General features: G+C 36.8%; 1 protein-coding gene across 1 annotated transcript in view; it reads left to right on the top strand.

Moving 5' to 3' along the window:
* Window positions 1-17,745, top strand: part of N4BP2 (NEDD4 binding protein 2) — a gene marked incomplete at both ends in the record, with an annotated part of 63,522 nt that overhangs the window by 21,618 nt on the left and 24,159 nt on the right. The window contains 6 exons of the mRNA XM_080697430.1: window positions 3,559-3,714; window positions 7,235-9,612; window positions 11,114-11,199; window positions 11,724-11,769; window positions 13,100-13,296; window positions 15,277-15,395. Of these exons, the coding sequence (XP_080553556.1) occupies window positions 3,559-3,714; window positions 7,235-9,612; window positions 11,114-11,199; window positions 11,724-11,769; window positions 13,100-13,296; window positions 15,277-15,395 (2,982 nt within the window). The remainder of the gene's footprint in view (window positions 1-3,558; window positions 3,715-7,234; window positions 9,613-11,113; window positions 11,200-11,723; window positions 11,770-13,099; window positions 13,297-15,276; window positions 15,396-17,745) is intronic.

The raw sequence follows: 17,745 nt of genomic DNA, 5'->3' as shown, positions 1-17,745 counted from the left end.
TGCTGTATAATATGTTTACATTATTTCCTTTTTTCTTGATACTTCTCACCAGAGATCAGATTTCTTTTTATAATTAGCCTTTCAAATCAACAACTCTTGACTTGGTTGGTCTTCTCTGTTATAAGTCATTTTATGTTTAATTCATTTCTATTTCTCTGTAGTCTCCCTTCTTTGCTTTTAAAACCATCTACTTAGCTATATTTATTATATTATTTTTTAAACTTCTTTACCCAGAGGTTTAGGTCATTTTCAAACATGTGCATTCAAGGCCATGGATTGCCCTGTTTATTACTTTATCTGCTGTCAAATTTTAACATATAAGCTGGGCGTGATGGCACATGCTTGTAATCCCAGCATTCGGAAGGCTTAGACTGGAGGATCGCGGTTCATGGACAGCCTCAGCTACTTAGGGAGGCCCTCTGTAACTCAGTAAGACCCTGTTTCAAAATAAAGAATAAAAAATAGGGCAGGGGGTATAGCTCAGAGGTCAAATTCCCCTGGTTTCCATCCTCAGACTCAAGAAAGAAAGAAAGAACCCAAAACATATAATGCTTTCTTTTTATTATTCTTTTCTAAATGGTGTTATGATTTTATTTTTTTCCCTCTTGAGTTATTTAGAACTGTGTTTTAAAATTTCTGAGCAGATGGGCATTTTCCTTTTTTAAATTGAATCTCAACTTAATTGGAGGAGGTCAGATTGTGTGGTTTGTGTGATACTAATTCTTTCATATTTTTAAAGATATTTTAACCAGGTATGGTTGCACACACCTATAATCCCAGTTCTTGGAAGGCTAGAAAGGAGGATTGCAGGTTCAAGGCCAGCCTCAGCAATGGACCAAGATACTGACTTATAGTAAAAAATAAAAAGGACTGGGGATGTAGCTTAGAGATAGACTGTACCTGGATTTAGTCCCCAATACCCAAAAAGGAAAAAGAGATATTTTATGGCCTAGTTATGACTTTTTAATAAATATTCCATGTTTACTTGATAAGAATGTGGATTGGTTATAGTGTCTTTATATATCTATTAGTCATGTTTTTTCACTTTGTTGCTCAATATCTCCTTAGCTTTATATATTTTCTCCCACCTGATGGATTAGTATTTGGGAGAGAGGAATGGTGAAATCTCCCAATGTGAGTGAGGTGTGTTGAATTTTCTCTCTGGTTTGTTGCACATATCAGTTTCTCCTTATCCTTTGGCTTATATTTATTTGTTTTACATTCTGAGGATATTTGTTTAAATTACAAAGGAGATTATGATTTTGATAGCATTCATATTAATGAACATTTTATCTCTAGTGATTTTTCTATTTCATAGTAAATTTTGTTGGAAGTCTTAATTTATCTAATACTAATGAAACTATACCAGCTTCCTTTTAATTAGTATTTTAGTGTTCTTTTTTCATACTCTAGGCTTAAAATATTCTGTCTTGGCTTTTAAGTGATAAGCTTAGTTATTTTATAGTTGTTTTGTTATTCATAGTTGATCATCTTTCTTACTGTCTCACTGTGCCTTTTATTTTACCTTTTCTGTGACTGTTCTGTCACAGAAATTTATATAGATATTTTTCTCCTGTCATGCCTTATTTTGGAATTTTTGATCAAATCTAAATTTCCTCATTCAGTTTTTTTCTTCTATACTAATCTGTAAATTTGAATTTATTCTTTTAGTGGTTACCATATATTTATTTTACAGACTAACACTAAAGCATGTTCTTAGCCTTCCTCATAAATAAAGACTTGAAAACGTTTTACCTGTGATACTTACCTCTTTTCCAGCTTACCTGATATCATTGTCTAGTATGTGCAGATTGTGCTTGTTTTTACTTATTTAATTCCTTTGAGCTTCATTTTTTCTTGCATTATAGACCTTTCATCTGGGAATTTCCCTCTGCCTGAATTTTTTTTTTTCTTTATAGTGAAGGTCTGCTTGGTGTCAAACTTTTAAAAATATTTATTTAAAAATGCTTTTGTTTTTTTTCATTCTTAACTTTTGCTGTTCATATTCTAGATCGTTAGTTATTTTCTGTTATTGAAGATAACATTTAACTCTCTTCTCATTTCCACTATTGTTGTTAAGTCAGTTGTCTCGTTCTAAGTGTTGATTCTTTTGTAGATAACTAGCTTAAATTTTTTTTTTAATTTCTGGCTGCTTTTAATATCATATCCTTCTCTTTGGTGCATGACAGTTTCAGTACTATTTTTCTAGTAATGGATCTCTTACATTTTATCTCTGGAATTTGGCCCCTGAAATCAGGAAGTTGGTGTCTATCATTAGCTATGAAACCTTCTCAGCATTTTTCTCTAAGTTGCTTTTGTCCAGCATACTCTCTTGTCTTCCTGGGACTTGGATTAGTTGTGTGCTGTACCTTTTAGTCTTATCCTCTGTGTCTATGTTCTTAACCTCTCTTTCATATTTTCTATCTCTTTGCTTCTCTGTGATCTGAAACCAGACAAGATGGAGGTAGGTAAATATGAAAGCCAGATTCACTCAAGAGGCACACACTAATATTAACTCTGGAATGCAGACTTGGAGATTTGAATCTATCCCATGATAGGAGAGTTGCAACTGAGATGTTTTCAGTTAGACAAAAAACTTGAGTGACCAAAGTATACCTTCTGTTCCTGGGAGATGCAAATCTAGATGCTGTATGAATGACAACATCTTTAGTTCAAGGTCTAAGAGTTCCCATATGTTAAATTCAACTGAAGATGAGTTCATTAAAAAAAAAAAACCACATGAAGAAATAAGCTACTTTGAGTCAAAACACAAATAGTAAACTTCATATTTGGATACAGACTTCATATAACTAGGAATTTTTTCCTTTGAGCTTAAAATGTAATGTTGTTTTAATTTACTTCAAATCTAGTTTAATCATAATAGAAGGGTATTTTGGAACATCTAGTCTGCCATACTGGCACAAAGGGAAGCCTGTGTTAGTGTATGTTTATTTTTCACTAGGTAATAAATTAAAACATTATATCTTATGAGATGTTTTGCAAACTTGAGAACAACAACTTATAAAGTTATTGGAATGTGCTTTTTAACAAATTGATAGAGGGTGTTTAGAAAAGATTGTATAGGATGATTTAAAAAATGGCAATTTATGCCGGGCGTGGTGGCGTACGCTTGTAATCCCTGTGCTTGGGAGGCAGAGACAGGAGGATCGTGCAGGTTCGAAGCCAGCCGCGCACGCTGGCTTAGGAGACCCTGTTTCCAAATAAAAATGTAAAAATAGGTCTGGGAGTGTAGCCCAGAGGTAGAAGGGCTTCCAGGAACCCCAGTACCACCAAAAAATCAAATAGTATATGTTGTTTTAGAATAAACCCAGTTTTGGAATTAGTTTGTAGAAATTTATCATTAATGGGGCTGGGGAAATAGCTAAGTGGTTGAACACTTGCCTAACATGACAGAGGCCCTGAGTCCCATATCTAGCATTGAAAAAAGAAAGAAAAAAATGAATCATTATTCTCCTGGACATTATATATTTCTTTTTTCTTTTAAACTCAACTACTAATATCCCTTCTACCCTTTTTATTTTCCCCTGAAAATTTCAGGCGTAATATTCATGGGATAAGCAAAGAAAAAATAACACGAATGTTAGAACACTATCAACGTTTTGTTTCTGTGCCGATAATCATGAGTTCTTCAGTCCCAGAGAAAATTGAGCGTATTGAGTTGTGTGCATATTCTTGTGAGGACAGAAGTTCCAGGTAGGTTAAAACACCTCATGTGCAAAAGTTCAGTGTTGAAATGCAATGTGTTAACTTGTACACTCATGAAGCTTGTGAAATCACTGCTGATTAACTCTTCTCTGATAAACTTTAAAAGTAGACTTTGTTATTTTTAAGGATATAATTACTGTCACATTTGAAGTTAGCTGAGATTAAGTTAGCAAAAGAAGTGAAAGTTCATATGAAAGATGATATAAGATGTTTTTCATTGTACTCAGGGTTTTGTGAGTTTATGATTATACTATGAATACACCATTTTCTTTATACAATGTCCTTTGCTATTCCAGTATTTTGTCACTGCTATTATTTTATATATGCTCACATTTCTAAGGTTTTTTAGTAAAAATACTCTTTTAAACTAGCATCATAAAAATTAGGCATTTCAATCCTTTACCTACTTGCCAGTCTTGCATTCTCTAGGGTAAATTTTGTGTCTCACATCTCATGCCTTTCTTCTCATCTCAAAATAAATCTGACCTGACCATTAACAACAACAGAAAATTACAGTAAGAGCCAGGTGTTGTGGTGCATGCTTGTAATCCTAGTAATTGGGAGGCTAAGACAGGAGGATCACAGGTTTGAGGACAGCCTCAGCAACTAGTGAGACTCTCATCAACCGAGTGATACTCTGTTTTAAATAAGAAATATAATTGGTCTGGCATGTAGCTCAGAGTTAGAATGCCCTTGTGTTCTGTCCCTGGTTACACACACACACACACACACACACACACACACACTCTGTATTCTTTTACCAAGTAAAACAAACTGTAGCTCTTTGGAAGTTTGTGATTTTGGAGAGAACTGTGATAGCCAGCTTCCTGTCACTGTAACACCACAAGATAATTATCTTATGTTTCAGAATTTGCATAATGTAATACATTAAGGTTAGATTGTATGGTGGAACAAAAGGGGCTACCTTATAACCAGCAAACAAAATACAGGAAGAGGAACTGGGTGTGACAGGAAGAGGAACTGGCATCTATAATACCAGTACTTGGGAGGCTGAGATAGGAGGATTGCAGGTTTGAGGCCAGCCTCAGCAACTTAGCAAGACCTGTTTCAAAATAAAGAATAAAAAACAGGGCAAGGGATGTAGCTTGGAAGTTGAGTGCCCCTGGGTTCCATTCTCAAAAGAAAAGAGGAAGAGGCAGGGACTGAGGTACCACAGTCTCTTTCAAGGACGTACCTCCTGTGATCTAAGAACCCCTAAACTAGGCTCCACCTTAATAATGCCACGCGAGAAAACAAGACTTTTTTTTTTTTTTTTTGGTGGTACTGGGGTTCCTGGAAGGCCTTGTACCTCTGGGCTACACACCCAGACCTATTTTATACTTTTTTTATTTTTGGAAACAGGGTATCTTAAGCCAGAGCGGCTGGCTCTGAACCAGCGCGATCCTCCTGTCTCCACCTCCCAAGCGCGGGGATCACGAGCGTGCGCCACCACGCCCGGCGAGAAATCAGGACTTTAACACATGGTCTTTGGAGGACAGTTATCAGAGCATAGCAAGACTGATTTCATAAGTATCAGCAGTTGGTAAATGAGTGAGTAAAGAAGAGCCTCAGCTGTGGAGAGGTCTAGATTGCCCACATTTATGATGGTAAGGGTTGAGAGGCTTTGTTAGAAGAAGTTGGGAGCGGGAAAGAGTAGTTTCATAAATGCCTTTTTCTTGAGAAACTTGTTGCAGAGTGGTTAAGAGATGAATTTAAGCTCTATTTCCTGTGTTCAAATCCCAAAGCTTTGTGATCTTCAGCAGGTTCAGAATCTCTGTACTTTAGCACATTACTCTTAGTAAAAGGCAGTAATTACACTGTGTGTGGTGTTATGAATTACTGCTGTAAAGAATTTAGAATAGTACCTGGCACATGGAAAGGCCAGGAGGTGTGATTCTACTTAGGAAGGCTGCATGGAGAGTTGGGACTTTGAGAGGTCTTGGAGTAAAGAAAGGAAGGAAGATGAATTAAAATATTGAATAAGGGGCCGGGCACGGTGGCGCACGCTTGTGATCCCAGCCTTCGGGAGGCTGAGACCAGAGGGTCGCGGTTCGTGGACAGCCGCAGCTACTTAGTGAGGCCCTCTGCAACTCAGTGAGATCCGGTTTCAAAATAAAGAATAAAAATACATCGGGGGGTGGTGTAGCTCAGAGGTCAAATGCCCCTGGGTTCCATCCCCAGACCTGCAAAAAAAAAAAAAAATTAAAAAAATTGAATAAGGAAAAATCAGAAGTTGAAAGTATACTGATTAGGCACAAGTGCCTCGAGTCTGAAATTAACATCAAACTTGATGTTAAAACATTGAGCGAATGAGATTCCTCCCCTCTTTTCAGTCTCCCTCAATTATGCATATCATCTTGGTTGGCTCTTTATTATAAATGAGAGTTTCTAGGTAAAATCTGACAGAGAAACAACCTCTGTTTTATATAAGCTGAGTTTAAATAGGTGTGAAAGAAGCCAGGACATTGGTTTCCTTCCTGGGAAGAAATTTAAATCTTTGACATTAATTTAATGCATAATGAACACCTTAACTGAAAATCTCATGTCTACTATTAAATTCAAAAAGAATTTTCTTCCAAGCCTCATGTTAGGTTTTGCGGTTACAACAATAAGATAGGCTCTCATAGTGTATTAGGGAAAGATCAAGATAAGCTTTGATACATATGGATATATTTATAATATATATTATTTTTTATTTTTCATTTCTTTTGGTGGTGTTGGGGATTGAATGCATGGCCTGGTGCATGCTATGCAAGTGCTCTACCAGTGAGCTCTACCACTCAGTTACATTCTTAGCATGGCTTTTATACATATTTTATGGTACTGGGGATTGAACCATTCTACCTTTGAACTATACCCTCAGATATATATATATATGTGTGTGTGTGTGTGTGTGTGTATACATATATATATATATATATATATATATATTTTTTTTTTTTTTTTTTTTTTTTTGGTGGTACTGGGAGTGGAACCTAGGGACTTTTCTACCTCCAGGCTATACTCCCAGACCTATTTTACACTTTATTTGGAAACAGGGTCTCACTAAGTTGCGGAGGGCCTAAGTAGCTGAGGCTGTCAGCGAACCGCAATCCTCCGGTTTCAGCCTCCCAAATGCTGGGATTACAAGTGTACACCACCACGCCCGGTGGCGCAGGCTTTTAATCCCGGCATTTGAAAGTCTGAGACAAAAGGATTGCGGTTCGCGGACAGCCTCAGCTACTTTGGCCCTTTGCAACTCGTCAAAAATAAAGGATAAAAAATAGGGCTGGGGTGTAGCTTGGAGGTAGAATGCCCCTGGGTTCCGTTCCCAGTACTGCAAAGAAAAGAAAAAAAGTATTAAAAATAGGGCTGGGGGAGTAGCTCAGAGGTAGAATACCTCTGGGTTCTATCCTCAGTACTGGAAAAAAAAATTGTAAATGCCTTCCTTCTGTTGAATAGTTATTTAATTTAAATCATAGTGTTAATTGCAACATTAAGACATTTCCTTATACTTTTAAAAACATAGCCCACAAGACAATGAAGATACTACCTTTGAAAAAGAAGAAAATGTTTTATCCTCTTCTTTGAAACACTTGGAGTTAATTGAGAAGAATCTTGAAGTGACCACAGAAACTGTGGTACCTGAGAATACTACATATCTCCCTCATGCAGAATTAAACAAAGGAAGAAAAGAAATAAGTGGTGTGAATCACAACACTCTGGGTGAGTTCATTCAGGACGCTCCTCACACGTGTCTTTCAGACTCTGAAAGCAAAGTTCAAGCAACAGACAAAAGCAAAAAGGAAGAGCAGGTAGAAATGACGTCTGGAATAGAGTGCATTAAAACCAACACAGGCAGTCCTGCAGAGAGTGTGTCACCAGTTGTTTGCTGGGGTGAAAATAATCAAGAAGATTGTGAACTTGCAAATACTATACCACTTCAAAATGAAAAATTTTCTTCTAGTGAAACATTAGAAGAAAGAACAACAGTAAAGAAAAAAACCTTTGGGAAACCAAAAAGTAAATCACCTTCGGAAAAGTTTCCAAGACAAGAGCTATCAAATTTTGTTGGTGACTGGCCAGTTGATAAGACTATTGGTCAGAGGACAAAAAAGAACCGAAAATCTGAAAAAACATCATCTGTACAAAGTGACAAAAAGTACAACCGTCCTCAGTCACACAAAGTGTTAGATAATGGCGGATCTGCAAGCGCAGACCATATCCAGCAACGAGGATCTCCATATGAAAGTGCAGAGGAATGCAAGGAGTCACAGTATGATGGTCCTTCAGAATTCCTCAACAGCTCTAAATATGATACTTATAAAGATACTGAGAAAAACTCATTGAGTATTGTGGGTGACTGGCCTTCATCTGATTCTTTAGCTCAGAGAGAGCACAGATCAAGAATGCCAAAAGCTGGTTTAAGTAAACATAACCTAAATTTTGGAACAAATGACAGTATGAATGATATATCCTTGTACACAACACATGAGGCCTGTTGGGGCACAAGTCCTGAAGAACTAAAAACGTTGGGTAGTTCCACTACTGAATTGCTACACAGTGAAATGACCTCAGAGAATCAGGGTTGTCTAAGTAAAAAGATTCATGGGCAGCACACATCTGCTCTTACTTTTACAGGTAGTGCAGTAGCTCTTCCTGGAGTAGTAGGACCATCACCTCTAGCTGAATTTCCAGGGGAAATGCCTAGAGGAGTCTCTGGAGTAGAAGGAGGCACATGTACACAGACTGAACCACAGGACTTTGCTCTATTATGGAAGATAGAAAAGAATAAAATTAGTGCTTCAGATTCTATCCAAGTATTAACTGGAAGATTAGATGGATTTAAACCCAAAGCTTTCAATATTAATACAAAATCAAATGTTCAAGAAACAATTCCATATAGGGTAATGCATGATAAAAGCACATATGTAGAAGAAAGTGAGCTTACTAGTGCTGATGAATCTGAAAATCTTAACATCCTTTGTAAGCTTTTTGGATCTTTTTCATTAGAAGCCCTAAAGGACTTATATGAGAGGTGTAATAAAGATATTATTTGGGCCACAAGCCTTCTGTTGGATTCTGAAACTAAATTATGTGAGGATACTGAATTTGAGAATTTTCAAAAATCGTGTGATGAATCACAGGTTGGACCATTTTCTCTGGGATTGAATTTGAAGGAAATTATTGGCCAAAGAGAAACTGTAGAAGATTCGAATTCTTCTGTACCAGAGTTTAGCCCCGGAATTGGAATTGATATCAGTAACACTAATGCACAATCTAACTGTGATGCAGAAAAGGGAAACTCAGGGCAGGCAGAAAAAGCTGCAACTCCTGAAAATCCTGGAATAATAACAAGTATATTTTCTAATGCTGCTATAGATCTAAAGAATAACAATAAAATACTTCCTAACAGTCAGGCTGAACTTTTAGATTTACGTAGCTTTAAGCAGGCTTTTCCAGTCATTGGGAAATCCACTACCACTAAAGATGTGAGTGAAATGGAGAATAGTCTCATAGCCACACAGACTGGAGAGAGTATACAGTCTTCTTTAAATTTATCAAATATTTTAAATTCAGTATCAAGCACTTCAAATCTTGAACTAAATGAAGAAATTTATTTTCCCGAGTCTTTGGAAATAAAGAAAAATGAAAATTTTCCAAAGGATTATGTGAAATTTGCCAACACAGAAGAATTTATGAATGAAGATGAACAGGAAATGGAGAAAATTCTAATGGCAGGAAGTAGTTTGTCATCTGGAGTTAGTGAAGAAAATAAAACTGAGGTATTGAATCCCATGCCAGTGATGGCCAAGTCTTTGACCATAGACTGTTTGGAATTGGCATTACCCCCAGAGCTGGCTTTTCAACTCAACGAACTATTTGGCCCAGTTGGTATTGATTCAGGTAAGGAAAAAGTAAATTAATACATATGTGTCTTATGTGTGAAAGAACAGGGAGGTTTATATTTCAATTACAAAATCATTTCATATGTAAACCAAAATGTGAAAGCAATTTGTGCTGCCTAAGTTTACATGGTGTCTTAGTTTTGACACAGTACGTTTCTAGAAGATTTAAGAAAACATAATTTGAAGAACTAGAGAATATTTATAGAGAGTTTGTATCCATCCTATATATAAATTTAAAGTTTCCTTATAGCTGGGCGTAGTGGCGCACGCTTATAATCCCTGCGCTTGGGAGGCTGAGACAGGAGGATCCTGCAGGTTCGAAGCCAGCCTTAGCTGGCTTAGGAGACCCTGTCTCCAAATAAAATATAAAATAGGTCTGGGAGTGTAGCCCAGAGGTAGAGGGCCCCTGGGTTCCATCCCCAGTACCACCAAAAAAAAAAAAAAAAAAAAAAAAAAAAAGTTTCCTTATATATTTAAGTGTGTATATATCTCACACTTACTTGTACAGATGAACTTTATTGAGTCTTCTGGTACTACTCTAGATACCCTAAGGCAAGAATTAATTTCTTTTTATTTTTTTTGGTGATGCTAGGGATTGAACCCAAAAGCACTCAACTACTAACCTACCTCCCCACCCCTTTTTATTTTCTATTTTGAGAGAGGATCTGGCTAAGTTGCCCAGGCTGCCTTGAACTTGTGATCCTCCTGCAGCTCCCAAGTACTAAGGTTACAAGCAAGCCCCACCATGCCTGGCTAAGAATTAATTTCTTAGAGCACACTTATTGAAAAGACTCAATTAGTGAAAACAAAAAGTGAAGAACTAATGGGATTTAATAATTTAAATATGCTCTTTATGAAGCTTTTTATAGTTGTGGCGGTCAGGAAATATGAAAACAATGGTACATAACATAAAATATTCTAAGAGGAAGCCGGGCGTGGTGGGGCACGCTTGTAATCCCCGCACTTGGGAGGCTGAGACAGGAGGATCATATGGGTTCAAAGCCAGCCTCAGCTACTTAGTGAGGCTTTCAGTAACTTAGTGATGCCCTGTTTCCAAATAAAATATAAAAAAAGGTCTGGGAGTATAGCCCAGAGGTAGAAAGCCTCTGGGTTCCACTCCCAGTAGCCCCCCCCCAAAAAAAAAAATCCAAGAGCTTTTTAAATAGAAAAACATAAACTAATTCATGGTGTGGTGGTGCACACTTTCAATCCCAGTACTTGGGAAGTTGAGACAGAAGGATGGTAGGTTTGAGGACAGCCTGAGCAAGTAGTAAGACTCTCACTAACCTAGTTTCAAAATATAAATAAAAAATAGGGCTGGGGTGTAGCTTAGAGATAGAATACCCCTGGGCTCAATCCCCAGTGCCACAAAAAGAAAAAAAAGTTAATAATTGATAGTACACATTAGTTTTATAATGCATATGGTAGTCGAGTACATTTTCTGCAAATGCATAATGAGTAATGATTATATTTTCTTTTCTTTCTCTCCCCTTCACAAGGGTCTCTAACAGTTGAGGATTGTGTGGTTCATATAGATCTGAACCTGGCTAAAGTGATTCATGAGAAATGGAAAGAATCTGTAATGGTTGGTAGGCTTCTTTGTATGAAGAGCTCCTTTTGTGTTTTTGTTATTTGTTTTTCAATAAAATCTACCATATTGTCTGAAAGAATCCTATTGAATTTTGACTTGGAGAGAGAATGAACCATTACCAGTTAACAGATCACTGATTGTTTTTCTCTTTTCAGTATTTGAGATATTTCCAGACTGCCAAATTATATAATTAGCGATGGAGCTCAATGTGATTGTTAATTTTTTTAAAGGAAAAAAATAAACAGTGAGTTTTTATTCCCTAAAAAACTACAATACTAATTGATTAAATTTCAAAAGCAATGTTTAAAAAAAACAGCTTAAGAGCTCTGTAAGTGGGAAAAATGTGTAGTTGTAGCCATACTTCATACATTCATTTATCTAGTTTTATTTTACTTAGATCTAATAAGAACTATTTGCAAGTATACAAGAAGAATTTATTTCAAGAAAAAAATTATATAACTCTATAGCCTTGTTTACCAATGCACCCTCCCTTACCTCTGCTCTGCATGTGTGTTTAGGAGCGACAAAGACAAGAGGAGGTATCTTGTGGCAAGATAATACAAGGTAAAACATGTATTTTTACTTCTAATGTTCTTGTCTTGTTGGATCTTGGTGTGTGTGTATTTTAACTGATATACTAAGTATATGAATATACTTAAGTATATTTAACTAAGTATACTTCCAAACATGTTATTTGTGAGTTTTGACTTGCAAATAATAAAAGTTCTTTAAAGGCACTTAACATTGAATCTTTATATAAAATAAAAACTTGAAGGAGAATAAAGCTTCTGTCACTATGTATTTAACTATCATGAGTGGAATACCTAAGGTATTATCTAATAAATATAGTCTGAGTGTTTGTTGTTAAAAAAGGTTGAAACTTTTGGTTTGAGAGCAGTAGTGTTTTTGTTCATGTGTTTGAGAGTATTGTTTAATTATTATGTGGTTGTTCAGTGTTTTGGTTGATATTAATATGTTAGAGCACAAAGGTCAGCCTATTGTTTTAGTACATCCTGCCAACTTGGAATTGATTCCAAATGACTTGCCTAAGAGGGCATCTTCTTCAGTTACTGTTGGGTGACAGAGTATTGATAAGGTCTTCCTTCTGTTCATGAGTCCTCAGCCATCTCCTCTGTTCATTCCCGCTGTAACCAAGGCAAGGAGCGCCAAGTTGAAGATTTCGTGGGCTCTGCTTTAGTTCAGACCTGTGCTCATGTCATAGCTTCACGAGTTAAAGCCGTCTGAGGGCTAGAGTGTGTGGAATGTATTGTGGTTGTGTGTCTTACAGTTGTGTGAATGCCAGAATCTGCCATTTCTTCACTGCCTAGGAAAACAAAGAAATATACCAGAATGTATTTTGAGATGTTACACGTTAAGTTCTGTTTTTTGGCAACTTAGAATGTTCATTTCCTTATTTTGAATATCATTTGCTCAGTATTTGTTGTATGCTTCCAGTTAGTAATTGATATGACAAAATATTGTTCTTCTCCATCCTTGGAGTAGCTGGGCAGAGGTGACCAAAGCCAGCCCATTTGCTGACTTTCATTGGCTATAACTTCCTCTCTTTATCAGTGACCTAAGTAATTATATGTCACCATTTTTGTGTCAGAGTGATATGAAAAAGAATGGAAAGCATTGTGTTCATTAATAGTTATATTCAGATCATTGCTCATTCGAAATAGTCCTACACTTAATACATATTATTTCTTGCTTGCAATTATTTAAAGATATATTTTGAAATTTCAGTGTTGGATTATATTTACAGACTGAAAAAAAAAGAACTGAATAAAAAGTGTTTCCTTAGTTTCTTTGAGGTAGATGTAAGAGTGGAAAGTAATTTATACATTGATTATTGATTATTGAGGATATGACAGTATTTGTATTTCTCTTGTAGATCCTTCCCGGGTTGGACATACTGGTCTTGATAGTCCTGAACAAAAATCATCTCAGAAAACAGGCAAAAAATTACTGAAGACTTTAACAGCACCTGAAATGCTACCCTTATTAGATCATTGGAATACTCAAACTAAAAAAGTATCACTTAGAGAAATAATGTCAGAAGAAATTGCCTTACAGGAAAAAAATGATTTGGTATGAGTTAGTACAAATATATTAAGCATTTTCTCTGACTCTGGTTGACAGGGGGTATATGTGATTTTCATTTAATTATTTTTCCTAGTCTGGACTCTGTATTTAACCTGGTTGAAGCTAATGTTAAAATTGAAAGATGTTTTAAATATAATCTGCAGCTGGATGATTTTGCTTCTAGGTAGTTGATATTCTAACTAAACCATCAGCATGTAATTTTGTATGTTTTAGATTTAATTTTGCAGGTGAAGGAACTGTATCTTTCCTGGCTTTTAACGTTTATCTTGCCGGGTGTGGTGGCGCACGCTTGTAATCCCCGCGCTTGGGAGGCAGAGACAGGAGGATCGCACAGGTTCGAAGCCAGCCGTGCTGGCTTAAGAGACCCTGTTTCCACATAAAAAAGTACAAAAATAGGTCTGGGAGTGTAGCCCGTGGGAGTGTAGCCGGAGGTAGAAGGGCTTCCAGGAACCCCAGTACCATCCAAAAAAAAAAAAAAAAAAAAGTTTCTCTCTCTCTCTTTTTTTTTTTTTTTTTGTGGTACTAGGGATGAAACCCAGGTGGGGGTTCTACCTCCGAGCAACACCCCAGTCCTACTTTTATTTTTTATTTTGAAACATGATCTTACTGAGTTGCAAAGGGCCTCACTAAGTAGCTGAGGTTGTCTGCAAACCACTATTCTCCTGTTTCAGCCTCCCAAATTCTGGGATTACAAGCGTGCACCACCACACCTGGCTTAACATTTACCTTTTAATTCTGGGAAAAAGATGAAAGAAATTTTTCATTTGAAGATAATTTCACATATAAGATAGTAAAAAAAAAAAAATGTTAGTCTTATCCTAATGCTTTGGAGGCTAAGACAGGAAGATACCAATCAGGTTTGAGGCCAGCTTCAGCAACTTAGTGAGATGCTGTTTTAAAATAAACTAAAAGGGCTGGGTACCCTGGAGGTAGAATGCCTCTGAGTTCAGTCCCTAGTAAAACCCTCCTTCCCAAAACACACAGAGTCGGTTTTGCTATTAAAGATGTACCCATCTTTTTTTTTGTGGGGGGGGGTACTAGGAATTGAAAACAGGGACATTCTACCTCTGAGCTACACCTTCAGCCTTATTTTTTATTCTTTATTTTGAAACAGGATTTCACATAAGCGTGTGGCACCACGTATATTCTTATCTTCATTTTCTCTAATCTCTGAATTCATTTATTTATATCCTTTTTGTTTATATATATAGTCAGGTATTGATTAATGGCAGAGGTAATGTTCTGAGAAATGTGCCATTAAGCAGTTTCATAGTTGTATGAGCATCATAGAAAGTACTTACTCAAGCCTACTGAATATGGTCTATACCTAGGCTATGTGGTGTAGCCACGTTGTATATGGGATCAGCATTTGACCAAAATGTTACAGGGTGCATGACTGTATTTATAGCTTCATCCTTTTTATATATTATGATTGAATATATTGGATGTATGTATGTGAATATGTGTATATATGTACATACAAATCCATATATATATATGTATGATTGTATATATATGCATATATATGAGCAACTTCATGTACTTTGCAAAAAATGGGATATAAATAAATAGCACAATAATTTTATCCCCCCTGCGGATCTGGGGATGGAACCCCAGAGGCATTTGACATCCAAGCTACACCCCCTGCCCTATTTTTTATTCTTTATTTTGAAACCGGGTCTCACTAAGTTGCCGAAGGCCTCACTAAATAGCTGAGGCTGTCCGCGAACCGCGATCCTCCGGTCTCAGCCTCCCGAATGCTGTGATTACAAGCATGCGCCACCACGCCCGGCAGCACAATAATATTTATACTACTAACTTTGTCCTTTAATCAGCAAAGAAAGTCTGTAATTGCTTATAAATTATTATTCTTTTTACAACAAAATAACTATGCTTTTGGTCAGTTTTGTTTATACTGTAAATTACATCTTAAGGGCGGTCTTTATGTTTTTATTTTTATTTTAGAAAAGGGAGAGACTTATGTTTGAAAAAGATTGTGCTACTAAGCTAAAAGAGAAGCAGCTCTTTAAGATATTTCCAGCCATTAACCAGAATTTCCTGGCCGACATTTTCAAGGATCACAAGTAAGTGCTGGAAGGCTTACCTCTCATTTATACTAAAAGCATAGGCATATGCCAAATAATCTCCTTCTGATAAAAATAAACAATTTTAATGCGATGTTTATAATGTAAAAAGTGACCAGTTTCTTGCAATTTGTAGTCCTTAATTTTTTCTTTTCTATATGCTGATGTGTGTATGTATACGTGTGTTTGTATGCTTTTGTGTATATGTGTGTGTGCATATATACATATAGTATTTCACCAAAAAAGAAATTGTACTTTGTTTTGATTTTATATTTTGCTGGTTTTTATCTTCTCTGTCCATATGTAGTGATCTGCATTTTTCTTTTTTAAGCCTGTATTCTATAATAGAAAAGTATTATAATTTATTAAAACATGCCTCTGTGGACTTTTTAATGTAAGAAAAATTGGAATCCATGTTATAGTGAACATCTTTGACAGACATCTTTGTGTACATAGGTGAACGCTTCTGTAGGATAGTTTCTGAAAGTGAAGTTGCTGGTCTATAGAGTGTGTCCAATGAAAAATTTTATACCTAATGCCAAATTTTCTTTAATAGAAGAACTCTGTATTAGTTATATGCACTGAGAATATAACCTCTTGGGTATTAGGAATTTAAAATCTCTCCAATCTGAAGCTTGTAATCCCAGCATTCGGGAGGCTGAGACCTGAGGATCGCGGTTCGCAGACAGCCTCAGCTACTTAGTGAGGCTCTCTGCAACTTAGTGAGACCCTGTTTCAAAATAAAGAATAAAAAAATAGGGCAGGGGGTATAGCTCGGAGTTTGAATGCCCCTGGGTTTCATCACCAGACCCACCCCCCAAAAAATTCTCTAGTCTGATGGAAAAATTATACTTAATTGTTGTTTAAATTTTTATTTACCTAGTAAGTTGGTCCCTTTCAAATTTTCTTTCCATCAATTGCTCATTTATAGTTTTCTTTTGGCCTTTCTCTTTCTAGACTTGTGATAGCTCTTTATTATGTATCTTTGCTTAAGTAGGTTGCAATTACTTTTCCTGCTGTGATACTTTTTTGTTTTGTGGTACTGGGGTTCCTGGAAACCATCTACCTCTGGGCCACACTCCCAGACCTATTTTATACCTTTTATTTGGAAACAGGGTCTCTTAAGCCAGCGCGCTGGCTTCTAAAGTGCATGATCCTCCTGTCTCCGCCTCCCAAGCGTGGGGATTACAAGCATGTGCCACCATGCCTGGCATCCTGCTGTGATACTTATCTCTTAACCTGGTGTAGTCTCTTTGGCCATAGATTTTATTTATTTATTTATTTGATACTGAGAATTGAACTAAGACACAGTCTTCTTCTTTTTTTTTTTTTGGTGGTGGTACTGGGGTTCCTGGAAGCCCTTCTACCTCTGGGCTACACTCCCAGACCTATTTTTACATTTTCATTTTGGAAACAGGGTCTCCTAAGCCAGTGCGCGCAGCTGGCTTCGAACCTGCGTGATCCTCCTGTCTCTGCCTCCCAAGCGCGGGGATTACAAGCGTGCGCCACCACGCCCGGCATAAGACACAGTCTTCTACATGACGACTACTACTACTACTACTACTAGTACTACTACTACCTACTACTTCCTCCTCCTCCTCCTCTTCTTTTTATCTTCTGTTCTGGGGATTGAACCCAGAGGGATTCTACCTATGTGCTACATCCCCAGCTCTACACCCCCACCTCGATTTTTTTATTCGTTATTTTGAAACGGGGTCTCATTAAGTTGTGGAGGGCCTCACTAAGTAGCTGAGGCTGGCTGCAAACCTGTAATCCGGCTGTCAGGCTGTCAGCCTCCCAAGTACTGAGATTACAAGCGTGTACCACCCCCCCCTCCCAGCCAAAACTTTTAATACTGTAGTGGTATATTGTGTTTTGATATCTGATAGATTTGGAATGTTCCTAGTTTGAATAAATACATTTGGTGATTTTTTTTTTTCTTTACAGGAGATTGAACTCAGGGGCATTCTATCTCTAAACTCTACTCCCAGCCCTATTTTTTGTTCTTTATTTTGAAACAGGGTCTCAGTAAGTTGCAGAGGGCCTCACTAACCAGCTGAGGCTGGTCTTGAACCTGAGATCCTCCTGCCTTAGCCTCACAAGTATTGGGATTACAAGTGTGTGCCCCCATACCCAGCTGATATATTTTTCTTAACTTTCTGTTTTAGCAAGTTAGTTTCAGATAGATGACTTTTAGGGTCTTTTGAGAATCTAATATATGTTTTGATCTTTAGTTTATCGATACATTATTATACCAATCACAATAATAGATTTCTGGAATAAAACATATTTTTCTATTTTTTGTTTTTTCCCTTTAATAGTATAGGAATTGATTTAAGGATTTTTATAG

This window comes from Muscardinus avellanarius (assembly GCF_963383645.1).
Source record: "Muscardinus avellanarius genome assembly, chromosome: 6".
NCBI classification, from domain to species: domain Eukaryota; kingdom Metazoa; phylum Chordata; class Mammalia; order Rodentia; family Gliridae; genus Muscardinus; species Muscardinus avellanarius.
The sequence above is the reverse complement of the archived record's forward strand: the minus strand, read 5'-3'. Positions and strand labels throughout refer to the sequence as shown.